At 38.4% G+C, this 19832-nt stretch overlaps 1 protein-coding gene across 1 annotated transcript in view; it reads right to left on the reverse strand.

The window, feature by feature from the left end:
* ELP3 (elongator acetyltransferase complex subunit 3) overlaps nt 1-19832 on the reverse strand; it is a 102202-nt gene that overhangs the window by 18238 nt on the left and 64132 nt on the right. Inside the window, exons 11-13 of the mRNA XM_028494221.2 lie at nt 19272-19337; nt 17473-17700; nt 16463-16544 (exon numbers count right to left, since the gene is read on the reverse strand). Coding sequence (XP_028350022.1) covers nt 16463-16544; nt 17473-17700; nt 19272-19337 — 376 coding nt within the window. The remainder of the gene's footprint in view (nt 1-16462; nt 16545-17472; nt 17701-19271; nt 19338-19832) is intronic.

The following is a 19832-nucleotide window of genomic DNA, read 5'->3' on the forward strand; positions in this document are numbered from 1 at the left end:
TGGGCATATACCCTGAGAAAACCATAATTCAAAAAGAGTCATGTACCAAACTGTTCATTGCAGCTCTATTTACAATAGGCAGGACATGGAAGCAACCTAAGTGTCCATCAACAGATGAATGGATAAAGAAGATGTGGCACATATATACAATGGAATATTACTCAGCCATAAAAAGAAATGAAACTGAGTTATTTGTAATGAGGTGGATAGACCTGGAGTCTGTCATACAGAGTGAAGTAAGTCAGAAGGAGAAAAACAAATACTGTATGCTAACACATATATATGGAATCTAAGAAAAAAAAATGTCATGAAGAGATTAGTGGTAGGACGGGAATAAAACACAGACCTACTAGAGCATGGACTTGAGGACATGGGGAGGGGGAAGGGTAAGCTGTGACGAAGTGAGAGAGTGGCAGGGACATATATGCACTACCAAATGTAAATTAGATAGCTAGTGGGAAGCTGCCGCATAGCACAGGGAGATCACCTCTGTGCTTTGTGACCACCTAGAGGGGTGGGATAGGGAGGGTGGGAGGGAGGATGACACAAGAGGGAAGAGATATGGGAACATATGTATATGTATAACTGATTCACTTTGTTGTAAAGCAGAAACTAACACACCATTGTAAAACAGTTATACTCCAATAAAGATGTTTAAAAAAAAAGACAGTGGAAAGACAGCTTCAAGGTGCTGAAAAAAAATAAATGCAAACCCAGAATTCTATACTCAGTGAAAACTTACTTTAAGAATAAGCAAAATAAGACATTTCATACAATCAAAATTAGAATAATTTGCTACCAGCAGATTATTACTAAAATAAATTCTATAGGTACAAAGAAAATACTTGCAAATTACCCAAATAAATTCTCAGCAGTAGTAAAACAGATAAACTGTGCTATATCCACATCATGGAATCCTATGTATCAATGAAAATGAATAAACTACCTTAGAGATTCAGCAAAGATTGAAGAGCAAAGAAAGTGATAAATATACCAGTAAATCTAAATGAATATGGACTGTATACAACAATTATAGTAGTAGTAATAATAATGTCTTGTGGATTTTTGAAAAAATATATCTCACACACAGACACTTCAGAAAAGAGGACATCTAAATGGCCAACAAGCATATGAAAAGGTAGTCAACTTCATTAGTCATCAGGGAATGTAAATTAAAACTACAAAGAAACACCACTACATACACATCATACTGAACAACTGAAACTCTTATACATTCCTGGTGGGAGTGAAAATTGGTAGCCCTTTGGAAAACCACTCTGCAGACTCTTATAGTTGAACATATGTATTCCCTGAAATCCAGCAATGCCACCCCTAGGTATATATTCCACACAAATGTGTGTTTATGAGGCTTAAGATATATATATAAGAATATTCATAAGCCCAAACTGGAAACTACCTAAATATCCAGCAAGAGTAAGAAAGATAAATTGTGAGATATTTGCATAATCGAATCCAGCCTATCAATGAAAATGAATGGACATAGCCACACACAACGTGACTTAATCTCACAAACAATGTTGCACCAAAGTAGCCAGAACAACAAAAATATACCAAAATGATCCCACTTATGTAAAATTAAAAACAAAACTAAACTATTTATAAATGATTCATAATTAGATAGTGGAATATAAAGAAACACACAGAAGAAAGTAGGAAAAAAGAGGCTACTGGGGAAGGAGGAAGGCAAGGAGAGGGCAGGGGATTACAATGGGGTGGGGTCAACAGGGATGTTGGTTATGTTCTTGACCTAAGTAGGGGCTGGTTAAACAATTCATTTTTTAACATCTAATCAACTTTGCTGTCTATTTGCTACAGTTTACTGTCAACTTTTAAAAATAAAAAAAAAGAAAAAGAGAAGGTAAGATTAAGTTATTTCAACTTCATGAATGTTTCTTTAAATGGGGAAATAAATCAGTTCTTCATGCATATGGAAAATCAAATGAGAAAACTTGGGTTTAGTGATTCCAACTGGACAAAGAACATGAAATTTCTAATGTGTCTTAGAGGAAGAAATCATTTAATCAAGTATTTATTGAGGATATACTACGAGCCTGGAAATTAATGAGTTTTACCTCCTGGAATCTTCAAGAAAAGAAAAACTCTAGCCTAATAGACATTTTCATGTCTGAAGAAGGAAAATGAATTTGAAATCTGGAGGTTCATTCCTGTTCTTTGACATGACCTTTGTTAGGACACAGGGCTGTGCTTCATGGCTAGTTATGTCTTGGACTGAATAAAAATTGAGCCCACATCACATTCCTAAAGCCAATCTTGAAAAAAGAGAGAAAATATGCGAAATCTATCCTCTGAAACTTAAATCTCTGATTTTTCTGATTAGATGCAAAAAATTGAGACAAGTCGTGATCACTTAATAAACAAAAAAATCAGTGAAATAAAAACTTCAAAAAACTTTTAATTACTTTTGGGTTCAATTAATCAACTATTTATTGAGTGTTTGATATAGGACTGGCAGCATTAATACAAGGCAAATGTATTCATTAGTTTCATTCATTTGCTACTGCAATGAGATTTTATTACATCTCATTGATCTCTTAGTAGGATGGCAATATTTCACTCTTCAACAATACACACTGGGATCAGAGTTGGGGAAAGGTTTTTCTTCTGAATGTTTGAAAATGAGCCAAATTAACTCAATGACCCTAAATCTTTGAAAGAGAATTTTTTTTCCTGTTCTGTTAAAAAGAAACTCTTAAAGGTTACCCGCCTATGACCTTAGCTCTTCAAAGGAGGTGGTTATTGCAAGTCATTAACACAGCACGTTAGTACATTTATTCTCCATCACCTTGGAAGATACAGAGAATATCTCAGGAGAAGAGATTCAACCAGTTACCCAGCAGCCTAAAGGTTCCCCTGTTCCTTCTGAAATGGGTACACCAAGATAACAAAGTAAAAATGAACAAAGAATAAAAGCAGTAACTTATAAAGCACGTATAGAAACTCTAAATAGAAGCTACTGTGGTAACTTACAGTAGGGAGATACTTACAGTAGGGAGATGCTGGGGGGTTATCCTATAGCTCTTAGGTTTATTCTTCACAGGGAGTCTGACATAGGAGGGCCCACAGTCGTCTAATTCAAAAATGAGTTGTTCTATTCCCACCAGTGAAGAATGTATGCTATGTCACAGATCATTTTCACTACTTCATGTCTCAAATCATTAGTCTGTTTCTGTAGAAGTTAAAGACTGTCATCGGTAACCTGGTAGGAAGAGGGATCACTTCTATTTATAGTCTTTAAAAAAAAAAATAGACTTTAAGAAGGAAAATGGTAGAGTAGAAAACGCTAGAGATCAGTCCGTCTACTGAAACAACCAGTAAGCTGGAAACAACAATCAAAGCCCAACTACATGGGGACACCAGAACCTGATAAGGCACTTAGAGCAACCAGGGGAGTGCCTGATGAAGGGAGAGGCCGCTGCCCTTTGGTAAGAGGGCAGCAGATGTGAACCACCTACCATCCCCCTCTCCTAGAGTGGCTAGCTGGAGCCAGGTGGGGGGGCAGTAAGGGTATCTATTGTAAGATTTGAAGAGATATATTCCCTTACCACCTTTTGAAAAAAGATCCAGACATTTAAGGAAATCCCTGTCAGGTCACAGGCTGATTGCAGAGAAAATGAAACAAGAAATTTTAGTGAGCACATGCAACAAAGAATACTGACTTTGCCAAAATAGCTTGAAAAAATACAAGTGGATGACTGCAGCCCTCAAGAGCAATCCCTGAGGAGGGAGAGAATCTGACTTTTATAATTCTTGAGTATGTGCAGTTCTAAACAAAAAATTGCAAAGCATACCAAAAACAGGAAACTAAGACTCATTCACAAGAAAAAGAGAAGTTGACAGAAACTATGCCTGAGGAATCTTAGACACTGTGATTACTAGGCAAAGTCAACTGTCTTAATTATGCTCAAGGAGCTAAAGGAAATCACGTCAAAGAACTAAAGGAGCACAAACAACAAAAGCAGAAGTCAACAAGTGGGACTGCATCAAACTAAAAAGCCTCTGCACTGTTAAAAAAAAAAAAAAAAAAAAATGCAACCTACAGAATGGGAGAAAATATTTATATTTGCAAACCATATACTGGATAAGGAGTTAATATCCAAAATATATAAAAACTCATATAACTCAATAAAAAAAATCTGATTAAAAAAATTGGCAGAGGAACTAAATAGACGTTTTTCCTATTGGCCATAGAAGACATTCAAATGGCCAACAGGTACATGAAAAGTGTTCAACATCACTAATCATCATGGAAATGTAAGTCAAAACCACGATGTGATAGCACCTCACATCTGTTAGAATGGCCATCACCAAGAAGACAAGAGATAACAAGTGCTGGTAAGGACATGAAGAAAAGGGAAGCCTGGCACACCACTGCTGGAATGTAAGTTGGTAATGTTTTTTTCCACTATGGAAAACAGTACAGAGGTTCCTCAAAAATTTAGAACTACCATATGATCCAGCAAATTCCACTTCTGGGTATATATCCAAAGGAAATAAAAACAGGATATTGAAGAGAAATCTGCACCCCCATGTTTATTGTAGCATTATACACAATAGCCAAGATATGGAAACGACCTAAGGCTATGTCAATGAATAAATGGATAAAAAAACCTGTTCATACACACACGTGCACACGCGCGCGCACACACACAGAGAAATATAATTCAGCCCTAAGAAAGGTGGAAATTTATTTCCATACCATTTGCAACAACATAGATGAACCTTGAGGACACTATGCCAAGTGATATAAGTCAGATAGAGAGAGACAAATACTGTATACCACTTGTGGAATCTGAAAAAGCCAAACCTGTAAAAAGAGAGCATAGAATGGTGGCTACCGGTGGCTGCAGGGTAGGGAAATAGGAGAGATGCCGTTTAAAGGTACAAACTTGACACCTGTAGATAAATAAATCCTGGTGATCTAATACACAATATAATGATTACAGACAACAGTACTGCATTATAAACATCAAATCTGCTAAGAGACTGGATCTTTATTATTCTCACCACAAAAAAGAAATGATAATCATGTGATGTCTTAGAGGTGTAACACTACAATGACAATGATACTGCATTATATAAATGTAACAAATCAACATGTTCTACATCTTAAAATTACAGTTATATGTCAAATCTATTTCAATTAAAAAAAGAAAATAAAAAGGACTAAAGGAAATGAGAACACTGTATGAACAAAGGGGGGAACCCAATAAAGAGATATTATAAAAAGGAACCAAACAGAAATAATGGAGCCAAAAAGTACAATAGCTAAAATAAGGGACCTGTGTTACACCACCACCATCAAGCATACTAACACCACATCATAGGAGTCTCAGAGGGAGATGAGAAAGGGTAGAAAAAATAAATAATGGCCAAAAACTTCCCAAATTTGATGAAAGACATGAATCTACACTCCTAGGAAGTTCAACAAGTTCCAAGCAGGATAAACTCAAAGAGATCCACACTGAGGAACATTATAGTAAAAAAAAAAAAAAAAAATTTTTTTTTGGCTGTGCCGAGCGGCATGTGGGATCTTAGTTCCCTGACCAGGGATTGCACCCGGCCCTCTGCAGTGAAAGCGCAGAGTCTTAACCACTGGCCCACCAGGGAAGTCCCCAGTCAAACTGTTGAAAGCCAAAGACAGAATCTTGAAAGCAGCAAGAGAGAAGTGACTCGTCACATACAACGGATCCTCAATAAGATTAAGAGCTGATATCAGAAACCATGGAGGTCAGAAAGGAAGTGGGGTGACACATTTAAAGTGCTGAAAGAAAAAAAAACCTGTCAACCAAAAATGCTTTATCTGGCAAAAGTATTTTTCAGGATAAAGGATAAATTGAGACATTTCCAGATAAACCAGAGCTAAGGAAATCTGTTATCACTAAACCTAATCTACAAGAATCCTTCAGGATGAAATAAAAGGACATTAAGCCATGTGAAGAAATAAGTAAACACTGGTAAAGATAACTACATAGGTAAATATAAAAGCTGATATTATTGTTCTTTTGGCTTGTAACTCCTCTTTTTTCCCTATATAATTTAAAAGGCAAATTCATAAAATAATTATAAATTTATGTCAAAGGTCAGACAGGTATAAAGATGTAATCTGTGACAGTAACAATGTAAATGAGAGAGATGTATAGGAGCAGAGTATTTGCATATTACTCAAACTAAAATGGTATTACCCCAACTAGGTTGTTATAAATTTATGATGTTAAATGCAATCCCTAAGGTAATCACTAAGAAAATAACTCATAACCAAAAGAGAGCTGGGGTGGATTTAGTATCAAATGAAACACATTTTAAGTAAAAAAAAGTTTATAGGGCTTCCCCGGTGGCGCAGTGAAAAAAAAAAAAAAAAAAAAGAAGAAGAAAAAAAAAGTTTATAAGAGACAAAGAGGGACGTTGCAAATTGATAGAAGGTTCAATTCATCAAGGTTTAACAGTTATAAATGTATATACATCGAGCGACAGAGCCCCAAAATATATGAAGCAAAAATGGACAGAACTGAAGGGAGAAATAGATAGTTCTACAAGAGCTGAAGACTACCATATACATTTTCAATAATGGAGGACTTGAACAACACTTTAAACCAATTAGACCTAACAGAACACATCAGCCAACAACAGCAGAATACACATTTTCCACAGTGGACACGTAGCATTCTCCAGGTTAGATCATATATCAGGCCATAAAACAAGTCTTAATAAATTTTAAAAGACTGAAATCATACGAAGTATGAAAAAAAAAAGTACAAAGAAAAAAAGACTCAAATCACTAAAATTAGAAATGAAAGAGGAAACATTACTACTGACTTTACAGTAATAAAAAGAATTATAAGAGAATATGAATAACAATATGAATATGTATGTACACCAACACATCGGATAACCTAGTTGAAATGGACAAATTCCTAGAAACATAAACTACGAAAACTGACTCAAGAAGAAACAGGGAGGATGTGGGGAGGAGGAAGGGTAGGCTGTGACAAAGTGAGAGAGTGGCATGGACATACATACACTCATATATACACTACCAAACGTAGAATAGATAGCTAGTGGGAAGCAGCCGCATAGCACAGGGAGATCAGCTCGGTGCTTTGTGACCACCTAGAGGGGTGGGATAGGGAGGGTGGGAGGGAGGGAGACGCAAGAGGGAGGGGATATGGGAACATGTGTATATGTATAACTGATTCACTTTGTTATAAAGCAGAAACTAACATACCATTGTAAAGCAATTATACTCCAATAAACATGTTAAAAAAAATGATGAGATGAAGCATTAAAAAAAAAAAAGAAACAGGAAGTCTATATAGTCCTGTAACAAGTAAAGAGATTGATTCAATAATAAAAAACCTCCCATCAAAGTAAAACTCAGGACCAGACGGCTTTACTGGTGATTTCTACCAAATGTTTAGAGAATTAACACCAATCCTTCTCAAACACATCCGAAAAACTGAAGGGACACTTCCTAACTCATCCTATGAGGCTAGCAATACCTTGATACCAAAGCCAGACAAAGACACTACAAAGAAAATTACAGACCACTATCTTTATGAATATATATGGGAGAAAATATTTGCAAATCACAGATCATTTAAGAGTCTTGTAGCCAGAGGATATTAAAAATTCCTACAACTTAACAACAAAAAGACAAACAACACAAAAGATGAGCAAAGGACTTGAATAGACATTTTTTAAAAGTCACAAATGACAAATAAGCGCACAAAAAGATGTTCAACATCATTTTAGTCATTAAGGAAATGTAAGCCAAAACGCCAATAAAACATCACTTCACACCATTAGGATAGCTATAAAATAAAAAAAAATTTTTTTTAAAAAGGAAAATAACAAGTGCAGGCAAGGATGTGGAGAAATTGCACCCCTTGTGCACTGTTGATGGGAAAGTAAAATGATGCAGCAGCTGTAGAAAACAATTTGGTGACCCCTCAAAAAGTTAAATGGAATGACCACTGATCCAGCAACTCCACTTCTGGGTACAGACACAAAGGAACTGAAAGCAGAGACTCAATTAGATACTTGTATACCAATGTGATAGCAACATTATTCACAATAGCCAAAAGATGGAAACAACCCAAGAGTGTGTGTGTGTGTGTGTGTGTGTGTAAAGCATGGATGAACCTTCAAGACATTATGCTAAGTGAAATAAGCCAGACACAAAAGGACACATATTGTATGATTCCATTTCACAGAGTCAGAAAGTAGATTAGAAGTTACCAGGGGCTTGGGAGATGGTGAAATTGGGAATTACTGCTTAGTGAGTACAGTTTGTTTGGGGTGATGAAAATGTTTTGGAAATAGTGGTGATGGTTGCACAACATTGTGAATGAAACTAATGTCACTGAACTGTATACTTAAAAATGGTTATAATGGCAATTTTTATGTTATATACAATTTACTGCTTTCCCCAGGAACTGTGGCCCTGAGACCAACGGCCCGTGAGAAACTGAAGCCTGCCAAAAACCATACAGTGAACTTGTAAGTGACCCTTCCATCCCAATTGAATCTTGAAATGATTACAGTCCCGGCTGACACTGTAAATGCAGCTTTATGAGATGCTCTGAGCCAGAGGCACCCAGCTAGGTCCCTTCTGGATTCCTTGCCTACAGAGACCATGAGATAACTGCTTGTTGTTTTCAGCCACTACGTTTTGTGGCTTTTTTTTATTACACAGCGATAAATGATGCATGTAAGATGTTCTGCAACTTCTAAGCCGAGGCCTTTCCTCCCTCCTCTTAGAGGCCAGCCTTCATGCTAGGAGAAGTTCAAGGTGTGTGGAGAAACGGCAAGGTGCTCATGTGGACAGTCTCCGCTAAGCACCCGCTACCAGCTAGGAGACAGACTCTAGGCAAGCCACTCCAGCAGCTGCCAGCCATTCAACCACTCCAGCCAAGGCCCTAGACATCATGGAACAGAGATGAGCCATCTTCTCCATGCCCTGCTGAATGTCTGACCTAGAGAATCACTGAGCAAATAAAATGGTTGTTTGAAGCCACTAAATTTTGGGGTGGTGTGTTCCACCACAATAAATAACCCAGACAACCACTAATTAGTAGGATTTGCAGGAAGAGGTAACAGACCACACAGGGTATAGATCTGGGGCTTCTGACTGGTATACTAGACATCAGTGATTCATTCACAAATGGTGGTCAAACTGAACAACTGGATGCATCGGGAGGCACAGGATGAGGTGCATAAGGAAACATTACCCTGTGGCTACAATCTAAAACCTAAATCCACCACTTAATGTCTTGAAAATGTGAGCCGTTGGTTAGAGTCAACAGTTTAAGCCAGACTGACCAAAGAAATCCCCTGTGTATGTCCTGCTGGAATTAGAAATGCCCAAACTAAAAAGGCTCTATAATGTCAGTATCTTGGTTGTTGCTAAAAAAAGGGAGCATCAGTATTTTCCAGCATTATTTAGTCACCTCCTCACCCAAACGGGAAGAATCTGCCAAAGCCCTGCCTCTAATAGATCTAAAAGAGAAAAGCTTTATCAAATTGAATGAGTTATAGCAATGTCAAACGTTTAGAGAAAAGCACAGTACTAATCACATGAATGTTACACTGGTAAGGAGTTAACACTGCAACAAACTATAAAAGAGCCTTTGTGATAGACAGCAGATGGTGGAGTGCAGGCTAGACCACTTTGGAAAAGGAGTCCTTGCTCAGAAAAAAGCTTGTGAAGCATGTAATTTTACAATAAAGGTGGTCCTTCCCAGACCTCTCGGGCATATTATTAGGAACCACATAATATAACACTATTCCTCTACCCAAGCAGAAGTATACAGCTATCATTCCCAATACCCATAAACAAAAAGGAACAAGAAGGGGGAGAAAAAGTCTACAAACGTAGGTGTGTCAACCAAATTAGCAAGGCTATCCTCCGAGACTTTAACCCACACGTTTCGGACACACAGGAAGACTTGACAGCATGGGCGTGGGAAGAGCAATGGCACTTGCCAAATCCAAATCCTGTTCCTCCAGTGTCAGCATATCTACTGGTATCACTAGCTTCTGCCTAGGAAACCTCACCAAAAATTCACTTGCCCACAAGATCCAAACAGTGGAAACTAATGGCCTATTTGGGAATATTTGAAAAACATGCATTAATTAATATAGTCATGTGATGCCAAGTGAGAGATGGGTCCAATGCACTTGATATGCAATGTATTATATAACTGGTACCTGATTCATCTATAAATGAATAAACATCAAGTCGGGGAATAAAGAGTCCTGAAGTGAGCTATGCATCAATGCCTCCACAGCAATACGGACACCACTTAGCACACATTTAGCTAATTTGATACTAAGCTAAGTAGTATTCTATGTCATCAGTGCTAGTCTGATTAATAAAGACGAAGAAATTAATAAAGTTCTTGTTGTAAAGCAATATTTTAAGTTGTACCTATTGTTCCTGAAAAGAAAGATATTCTTCACCACCACAATAAAATCCCACTGGAACATGCACCAAAAAAGAAATATGTATGATCACAGTTAGAATATCAAAATGAAAGAAACAGAGGAATATACAGAACCCGAATAATGTGCATTTAACTAGGGAATAGTTAGGGGATAATTTATGAAAAGATAAATTATGTAAAGGGATGAAAGAGAAGCTATAAAAGAGCAAACAGCCTTTTCCCTTCCTTTCTGAGAAGTCCTATATTAACACATGCAACACAAACTGGTTTGCATTTGGCAGGCTTCCTGTGTCCATTAGCAAATAGGTAAACCAAAATAAGGAAAAGCTTTTCTAGACATTTTGGTGATGATTACAAGTCCATTACCAGACAGATCTAGTTACAAATGTACCCTTTTTTTTTCCAACTAGATTATAATGCAAAGAATAAAACTACCTTCACCTCAAAAGGAGGGAGATGTGTTACAGCCTGGAATACAGGCCAAGTTTCTGGGGCCCAGTAAGTAATCTCAGTCATTCATAGTTCACTAAAACAAAACGACTGTTACTTTCTGCCCACATATCATTTGATTCATCAGTGGCTCTGGGCCACAAGACCATTAATTTCAGTCCCAGGAAGCCATATCGGATGCTATACGTCTCAGGCACATTGATTTTTTTCACTAGTGGGGATTGTACATGTGGCTTTAGAGTCATACAACTCTGAGCATCATGATCTAGAACGATGTCATCCCACGGTGACTCGTTTGCTCATCCTGTATTTAAGCTCTTGTCTTCTCCCCTCTTCTTTGCCTTTTTAATAGGTTTAAACAAAATGGCTATCAGACTCTGACTTCAGTGATTTCTGTCATCAAACACTCAGACATTTTCCTCGTTTCTCATCATCATTGTTTGATCCGTCAGCCTGGTACAATTCTTGGCCAATGGCCATGTTAATTTTCTACTTGAAAGAACACAAATAGGATACTGCTTATGACGAAGGTAGTGGGGGAGCTTGGGGAATAGCTGTTCATCTTGATGCACAGCAATTAGCTTGGCAAACAGAAACAGGAACATGATTGGATCTGATGCCTAGCCAAAACTGCCTAAAGGAAAAAAAATCATTTTGTTGGGGGTATTAAGTGGCTCTTTAAATAGTGGCTATCGACAGTTATATTTGCCCTTTGAGAAATCGTATGGGCGGTGTGACATCAGAGATCTCCAGTTTCCATGGTGATTATTAGTGATGGCATTTCAAATGTTATGGTTAAGTTCTACAGTGTAATCTTTGCACTTTACACCATACGAGAGGGAAGAGAAAAAACTGCTCCATCTTAACATTTTTAAAGGAAAGAATGCTGATCATCCAAGTAGATAAACATCATGGCTTTTAAGTAGATACCATTTGTTACTCTTAAACAGATGTGTGCTGATCGAAGCGACATGAGTAAGTTGATGAAAGATACTAAAGTCTTGGACTTAAGTATTAACTTAATTAACTGCTTAGATTAATTAACCACTTAGATATTTAGCAGCAATTAACTGTTATTTCCTGCCTACACATTATAAGCTGGTTGTTCTCATACTACTGATTTACCCATTTTTATATGTAGGAAAAGATGATTTTCTTACGCTGAAGCAACTAATCCTGAGTTGAGAAATAGTCTAAGTAGGGAAAAATTTGTCTTCCTCTGCAGTTAAGGACAATCCGCAGGGTGAAGACTGAGTGAGCTGCTTGGCCCCATGTCAACATCCCTCAAAGGCAGGGTGGCATCTCCTCCTTCCTCTCTCTGCCCTCTCAGCCCATGTCCCCCGCACACAGGAGATACTCAATACACGTAGTGATTTTGATGTTGATGAAGTTAGCCATTTCATTTTTGCTTTGTTTAATTTTCACATTTAGAGTTGATGGTTAATTTTAAAACACACAGTTTACTTACTAAGACAATTTTATATACTTAAGCAGAATGAATAAACTTAAAAGTCACTCTGAGAAAGTGCTTCATTGGACTCTGATAAACAAGTTTTCAGTTTTCTCATGTAGCTACAAAGTTAGTCTTTTAAAAAAGATAAATCAGCTATAAAATATACAGTATGTACCTTTAATTAACAAAATATCTTGAGGTAACAGGTAAAAACAATTTGGTTTTAATATGGAAAACTAGACTGTATGGAGTCTTTCTGACGAGTGATTCAAATCACATCTACTGTGTAGTTAATAATATTGTCTAAGGGCAGAATCAAAGATTATAACTCCAAGGAAACAGAGCAAATCTGCTGGCAAGATGAAGGGAAGTCACAATGAATCAGGATGTAATTTAAAGAAAAAAAATTCTACATAAATGCATTCCTCTTACAGTCACAGAAACCAGAACGATAAATGATCTGTCTCTCCCTTTATTCAAGCTACTAGTTATGCCAGGACAGAATACCTAGGCCACCACCGTGTATGAGTTATGCAAAAGCCTAAAGACCAGAACAAAGATGGATTTACAAATCAAGGACAAGGTCAGGGAAAAAAAAGTAGGACACAGGTCATAAAATATCACTACTTGGGAAAGAAATGGACATGCCTCCACAAATCATGGCTAGGATTAGCTACATACGGGAAACTTTATCATCAAATACCCCAAACTAAATGAGACTGAGATCAATTACTAATGAAATTAAAGGGTCTCTTAATATGGTTTTAGAAAAGAATCTACTTCATATGTAATCAGTACAACACAGTTGGTCTTGTTGAGAACTAAAAGAAATGAAGATATTAAGGGGCAGAATTCTAGACTGTTAGAACTGTAAAAGATAACCTAACCCACTTATTTTTAGTAAAGAAATAAAGGTCCATGGAGATCAAGCAACATTATTCAAGATCACAAGGAGAGCTACCGTCAATGCAGCAATAGAATCCTAACACCCCCATCCAAGTGTCTCTTCTTACACACCACATCTAATGAAGTCTTGTGAATAAATGCAGCACACAAGCACCAGTACTATCACAAGGAGATTTGCATTCTAAGGATCAACCTATGGAGAATAATTCACTTTTTACAAAAACCAGTTACACACACACACACACACACACACACACACACACACACACACACACACACACAGCATTGTACTTAAATCAGAAAGACCAAAGTCAACTGAACAAATATGGAAGAAAAAAAACACATTATGATAAAAAAACACTTTAAATCTGCCCTCCTTGCAGTTCTGAATAATGGACACCTCAGATGTCTGATTCAGAAACTTAAATAGAACAGTAATATATTACTAAATTAGAGAAATAAAATGCATCACACACAGAGTAAATGTTCTTGGGTGTTTTCATTCGAAGAGTGATCAGATCGTCAGTCAAACAGCAAGTCAAGGCCCTAGCTGGTTTCCCCAGCAGAGACCAGTGGTGGGGAGGCTCACAGACCAGAGAGACAGGAAGTAACACAGAACTCCTTTGAGCACCAAGAATGCACTCCAGGGCTGCTCCTGTAGAAACCCTCTGGCTAAGAGAAACCCCTGTACAGAAACCGAGTAGTCTTACTGTGACAACTAATAAGCAGAAAGGTTCTTCCCTGTTATTTTTAGCAAGTCTCTTCTTGTTATTTTAAAAGTTCTACAAGCAGATGATCTGAAATTGAGCTATTATTTAGAGTGTAACAAAAAGCTAGAAAGAGGACAGATGCTGATTTCCACTTATAAAGACACTGCTCAAAAAGCAGAAACTGAGGCTCTTACAGGCAACTGAATGTGACCTCGGGCAAGTCAGAGGCCCCTCTCTGCATGTAACATTTCTAAAAAGAGATAGATATCATGAAGGCAAATTAAATATAATGGAGAAGTGAAAGAATACAGATGCCGTGGGACTTCCCTGGTGGCGCCGTGGTTAAGAATCCGCCTGCCAATGCAGGGGACATGGGTTCGAGCGCTGGTCCAGGAAGATCCCACATGCCGCAGAGCAACTAAGCCCGTGCACCACAACTACTGAGCCTGCGCTCTAGAGCCCATGAGCCACAACTACTGAGCCCGTGCACCACAACTACTGAAGCCCTCGTGCCTAGAGCCCACGCTCCGCGACGAAAGAAGCCACTGCAGTGAGAAGCCCGCACACTGCAACAGAGTAGCCCCTCTCACTGCAACTAGAGAAAGCCCACGTGCAGCAATGAAGACCCAACACAGCCAAAAAAAAGAAAAAAAATTAAAAAGAATACAGATGCCCTTCAGTTTTAAAACTGATTAAGTTCCCACAGATACCAGAAAATCACTTGATTGCATATCAGACTTCGGGAATGCAGGCACTGCCAGGGTCACAGAGAATATCTTTACCTTAGTGATTTGGAAGAGAATACTGAAACCTTGCTACTCAAAGTATGGTCTGAAGACAATCAGTATAGGTTATCACTGGGTGCTGGTTAGAAATCTAGGCTTTCAGGCCCCACCCCAGACCTAATGAGTCAGAATCTGCATTTTAACAAGATCTCCAGATGATTCACAAGCACATTAACGCTTGGGAAGTACTGTACCGAAAACACCGACAGTGAGCTGGCAAAAGAGGCCACTGAAATTTCGGGTAATCCACGGGTGCACATGTACAAAGAGTTCTGAGTCGGTCTGGCTCTTTCCTGGTACCAGGAAAGGCTGACTTCTGGTCAACCACAGACTAAACAATTGAGAAGTAAACATTTTTTTATTACAAATATCGGCACCAATTAGGTGAACCTCATTTAGTTCCTACTTCTTTAGTGGGATTAAAGATAACACAGAAAAAACAGAGAACAGACTTGTGGTTGCCAAGGGGGGAGGGGGAGTGGGAGGGAGAGGGAGGGACTGGGAGTTTGGGGTTAGTAGATACAAACTGTTACATTCAGAATGGATAAACAACAAGGTCCTACTATATATCACAGGTAACTATATCCAATCTCCTGGAATAAACCATAATGGAAAAGAATATAAAAAAGAATGTATATATGTGTATAACTGAGTCACTTTGCTGTACAGCAGAAATTAGTACAACATTGTAAATCAACTGTACTTCAATAAAAAATATTAAAGATAACAAAGAAACATAGAGAGAGCTAGCCATGTTAAAAAATGCTTTATTATCTGTCTGGATAATGCCAAAAACCATAGCCAGACTGAATAATCGATTAAGTGAGCCTGGGTCATTACATTTCCGTATTTGGAATCATTGAAATCTGGGCAAAGGTATTGATTTATTGATTGGCAACAACTTACTGATTTTTTTTTAAAAAGTGTCGTTTCAACTTTCATTTAATAATGCCATAGTCTAATGGGAAAACAAATGCTGGAGGGAAAATAACCTGAATTTTGATCATGGCTTTCACCATGTTAGCTTCTTATTGAGAATAGCAAAGTTTGTGAGGATATGTATGACACGCTAGAGTATGAGTGAAAGGGTGCGTATGAGTTATTTCTTGCTCCACTTAGAGCAGGCCTTCCTTTACATGCCCGCTTCTCCACTTACCTGATGTCCTAGGCAAGGTAAGGGGAAAGCTTCCACACAGGGGAAGAAAACTTGCTCCCCAGGGACAAGTCACTGAAAACAATTTCTAAGGAGCAAGGAACTCTGCCTTTAAACATCTGGTACTGGCAACTAGATTCTATTTTAATTTCCAGAATGATACTGACAAATCTCCACACTGACTTATGATTTTCTTAGATCCATATCATCAAATTTCATTTTTCCCAGACAGAGTAACTGGGCACAAAGCACAAGAGACCAGTGTGCCAGACCACGAGGAAGACACGATATAGATTACTGGCCTCGCCACTCACAAGATGGAGAGCTTCTGCAAGCTCTATTCCGCCAAACTGCTTACAGGAATTTTCTTTGTGCTTGAGCACCAGTCTTTCCCTATTTGGCTCTGCCCAATTTTGAACATAATAATCATAAATGGGGGCAAGAGAGGCCTGAGGTACTTTTCATTGTGGTACCAAGTTAAAAATGTGAACGAATCATGAACTTTGCCCTCCCCCAGTTACCTGATATAACAGCTATTTTCCCAGATCCATGTTCTTCTCTAGCTATTCTTTCTGCTTCCTCCATCAGTAGCATGCCAAATCCCTGTAAGAGGCAATGGAGGGGTTAGGGAATTAAGAAGGGAAGAAGTCATTAAGAGGGGTCCATAAAACAAGAAGGGTAATATTTCGTAGCTGCTAAACTCTTAAAATAAGAGTGACAAAAAACCATTTACGGGTGTAAGGAAAAGTTTCACTATTCAATTATACCAAAAGCACACTGTAGCAGACTAGGAATAACTGCAACAAAAGCCATCAAAAGGTATTCTGTGGATGATGTAATCTAGTCACAGCAAGGGGGTAACTGCCTCTCGACTTGTCTCTTTTTAAACAAGTTCTAGGCAATCTCCAGGTGATGAAAGTCTGGGGCATCTACCCTTGTATTATCAGTCACCTCTTCAATTTCTAAAAAGCTTTTTGAAACCAGGCAATATTCTTAAATCGCCAACATGGGGGTTTATGCTACATCCACCATTAGCAGTTTTAACCTATTCTCCTGAAATTTAAAAAAGTGAGTTATTTATTTAGGTTGTTTGGGGGAGTGGAATAATGTTCCACTATATATATCACATAGCTTGCTTGTCTTTATGAAGTGCTTTAACATTTCCTAAGTGCTTTCTTTCAAATTATCATCTCCTTCGATCCCCAAATAGCTGAATCATACGAAATTGCCAGTATTAGACCATTTCTGACTTTCAAAAATAGCAATTTCATATGGTTCAGTCTATTATTATATTCCACTTGACTGAGTCTCAATTTATCTCTCCCTCCCCCTCCCTCACACCCAAAGGGGAGCAATTTAAAGAGAAAACATCTCTGAACAACTCTAGTATTATACTGGTTCCCCTGTTTCTACACTTCCCGAATTTCCCCTCTCCTTTTCCTCTGCTCCCACCCTCGCCCCATTCTTTTTCTCTTTTCCTCCTTTGAGCAATTTCTTAATCATAGTCAAATAGAAATGGAATACAGGATACCTGATGCTGAAATTTAGTGGGATCCCGACTGCTGACGGGGACGACACTTCCATACACATGCAGCTCTCGGACTATGGACACCCCCCCGACCAATTCGAAACGGAATGTCTCCTCTGAGCACTTCCGTAATCTCAGGAGGCCAATCAAAATGTCTTGATCGGGGTCTTCATAGGATAAGAATGTCTCCCAGCCACCATTTGCAACATAATCTCTTCTTACCAATTCAACCTGTTTCATAAAAAGCCACGCAAAAACTTTTTTTTTAAATTAGAGAACAAAGTGTGTTTCTATAATTATATATGTTTATTTAGACTAATATCCATGATTAGGGATAAAGAATAAATAACCACAAATTATGTTTCTTTTTACTTGTCTCCTCTCAATAGCACTGATTAAACAAGAGTTCATGACTTGTTCATGGACTATAAAAAAGGAAACCAGTTTTACAATTTCATAAATATCTGAACCTCATTAACCTTGTGATTCTTATAGAGTTTGGGTCAGTAAATGCTTCCATGTATTTAAATCTGATCCTCCATGAAGAGTCTCTAAGGTAAAATTATACATTATGTCACGTGTGCAGCTCTTGGGAGCACCCTGAGGCCCCAGAACTGTCAGGTACTCAATGGTTTCCTTTTCTAGTCCTTACCTCCTCCACTAAAACCTGCTTTTAAGGGAAAAAAATGTGTTATTGGTTACTTAATCCTTGATGGAATTTTTTAAAAAAGTATCCCACAGGACCTTTAAAATAGTATGCCTAGTTATGAGATTAACATGTTAAAGAAAATCCAATCACCGGAGAGGGGCTTTTGGGGAAGCTTTTGTGTCAGCAATCTACATGGGCTTTTGACTCTTGCCTCCTGCTCAAGTGTCCCTTGTACTTTGCATAAATATAAGCAATATGCATGCAGAGAAAGCTACATGTGTGGGCATGGTCACACCCAGATACACTCTGAAAATGGGCAGACTGGACCCACAGTGAGGTGAATAAACAGACTAATACTGACATTCCTCCTCAACTTAATGTTTGCTGAATAACTGGATTGCACAAGAATTTGGCAAAATGACTAACTATGCTTGGGTCTACTTTTTTCCTCAAAAGATCCAAAATGTGAAAAATGTCAATCAAATAAACAATTCACTTTGAGAACAGAAATATCAATGCAGATCTACTCTAGCCTTTCTCAAATGGGCTCCCACACGACAGCTAACCCCCACAGAAAATCTGGCAAAGAGCTAACACGATGTCATTCTAGGAGAGAAGTTAATTCATCACAAACACCGTGTATGAAACCCCTGTTGATATGGCTCATCTATTCACTTGATTACCACCAACAGGCAATAATTTAACAGTTGCACAGAGATAAGCACATGACACTCAGCTTTACCTGAAGGTAGCCACTAGTCATATTGGGCTATTTACATTTGAATTACTTGAAATTAAATAAAATTAAAAACTAAGTTCTTTGCACTAGCCACATTTCAAGTCACATGTGACTGGTAGCTGATATCCTATTAGATGGCACAGATTATAGAACATTTCCAACACTATGGAAAGTTCTACTGGACAGTGCTGATCTACAATGAAGTTCAAACTTGGTTTTCCTAACCTGGCTCTTCTAGAGTTGAGCCACCCTCATATCTGGCTTTCCTGGCTTGACTTCACTCTGAATTACTCTTTGCTCTTAGTTTACTCATTAACTTCTAGGGTTTGGTCCTACTGGTAAGTAGGTGTAGGCCCAGGCTTGACAAAGATTAATGAACAGGACCCAATCTCTCTATAAAATGAAAAAACTAACCTGGTATGGACGCACTTTGTGATGAATTTCTTGGATTCCAACCTCTCTGGTTCTCACATCTCGACACTGCCAAAAAAAAAAAAAAGAAAGAAAGAAAGAAAAGAAAGAAAGAAAAAAAAGTGGGAAGGGGGGGCAAATATAAAACTGGTAACTAATTCAGTTTTTATTGAAACTTCTCCACCAAATCCTGGGCTCAAAATTAGGTTTGGGGGCTTCCCTGGTGGCGCAGTGGTTGAGAGTCCGCCTGCCAACGCAGGGGACACGGGTTCGTGCCCCGGTCTGGGAGGATCCCACGTGCCGTGGAGCGGCTGGGCCCGTGAGCCATGGCCGCTGGGCCTGCGCGTCCGGAGCCCGTGCTCCGCAACGGGAGAGGCCACAGCAGTGAGAGGCCCGCGTACCGCTAAAAAAAAAAAAAAAAACAAAAAAACTGGAAAAAAAAAATTAAGTTTGGACATAATTTACATTGAGATAAAAGAAATGAATTAAAAATGAAGCCATGGGCTTCCCTGGTGGCGCAGTGGTTGAGAGTCCGCCTGCCGATGCAGGGGACACGGGTTCGTG

This window comes from Physeter macrocephalus, chromosome 9, assembly GCF_002837175.3.
Source record: "Physeter macrocephalus isolate SW-GA chromosome 9, ASM283717v5, whole genome shotgun sequence".
Classification (NCBI taxonomy): domain Eukaryota; kingdom Metazoa; phylum Chordata; class Mammalia; order Artiodactyla; family Physeteridae; genus Physeter; species Physeter macrocephalus.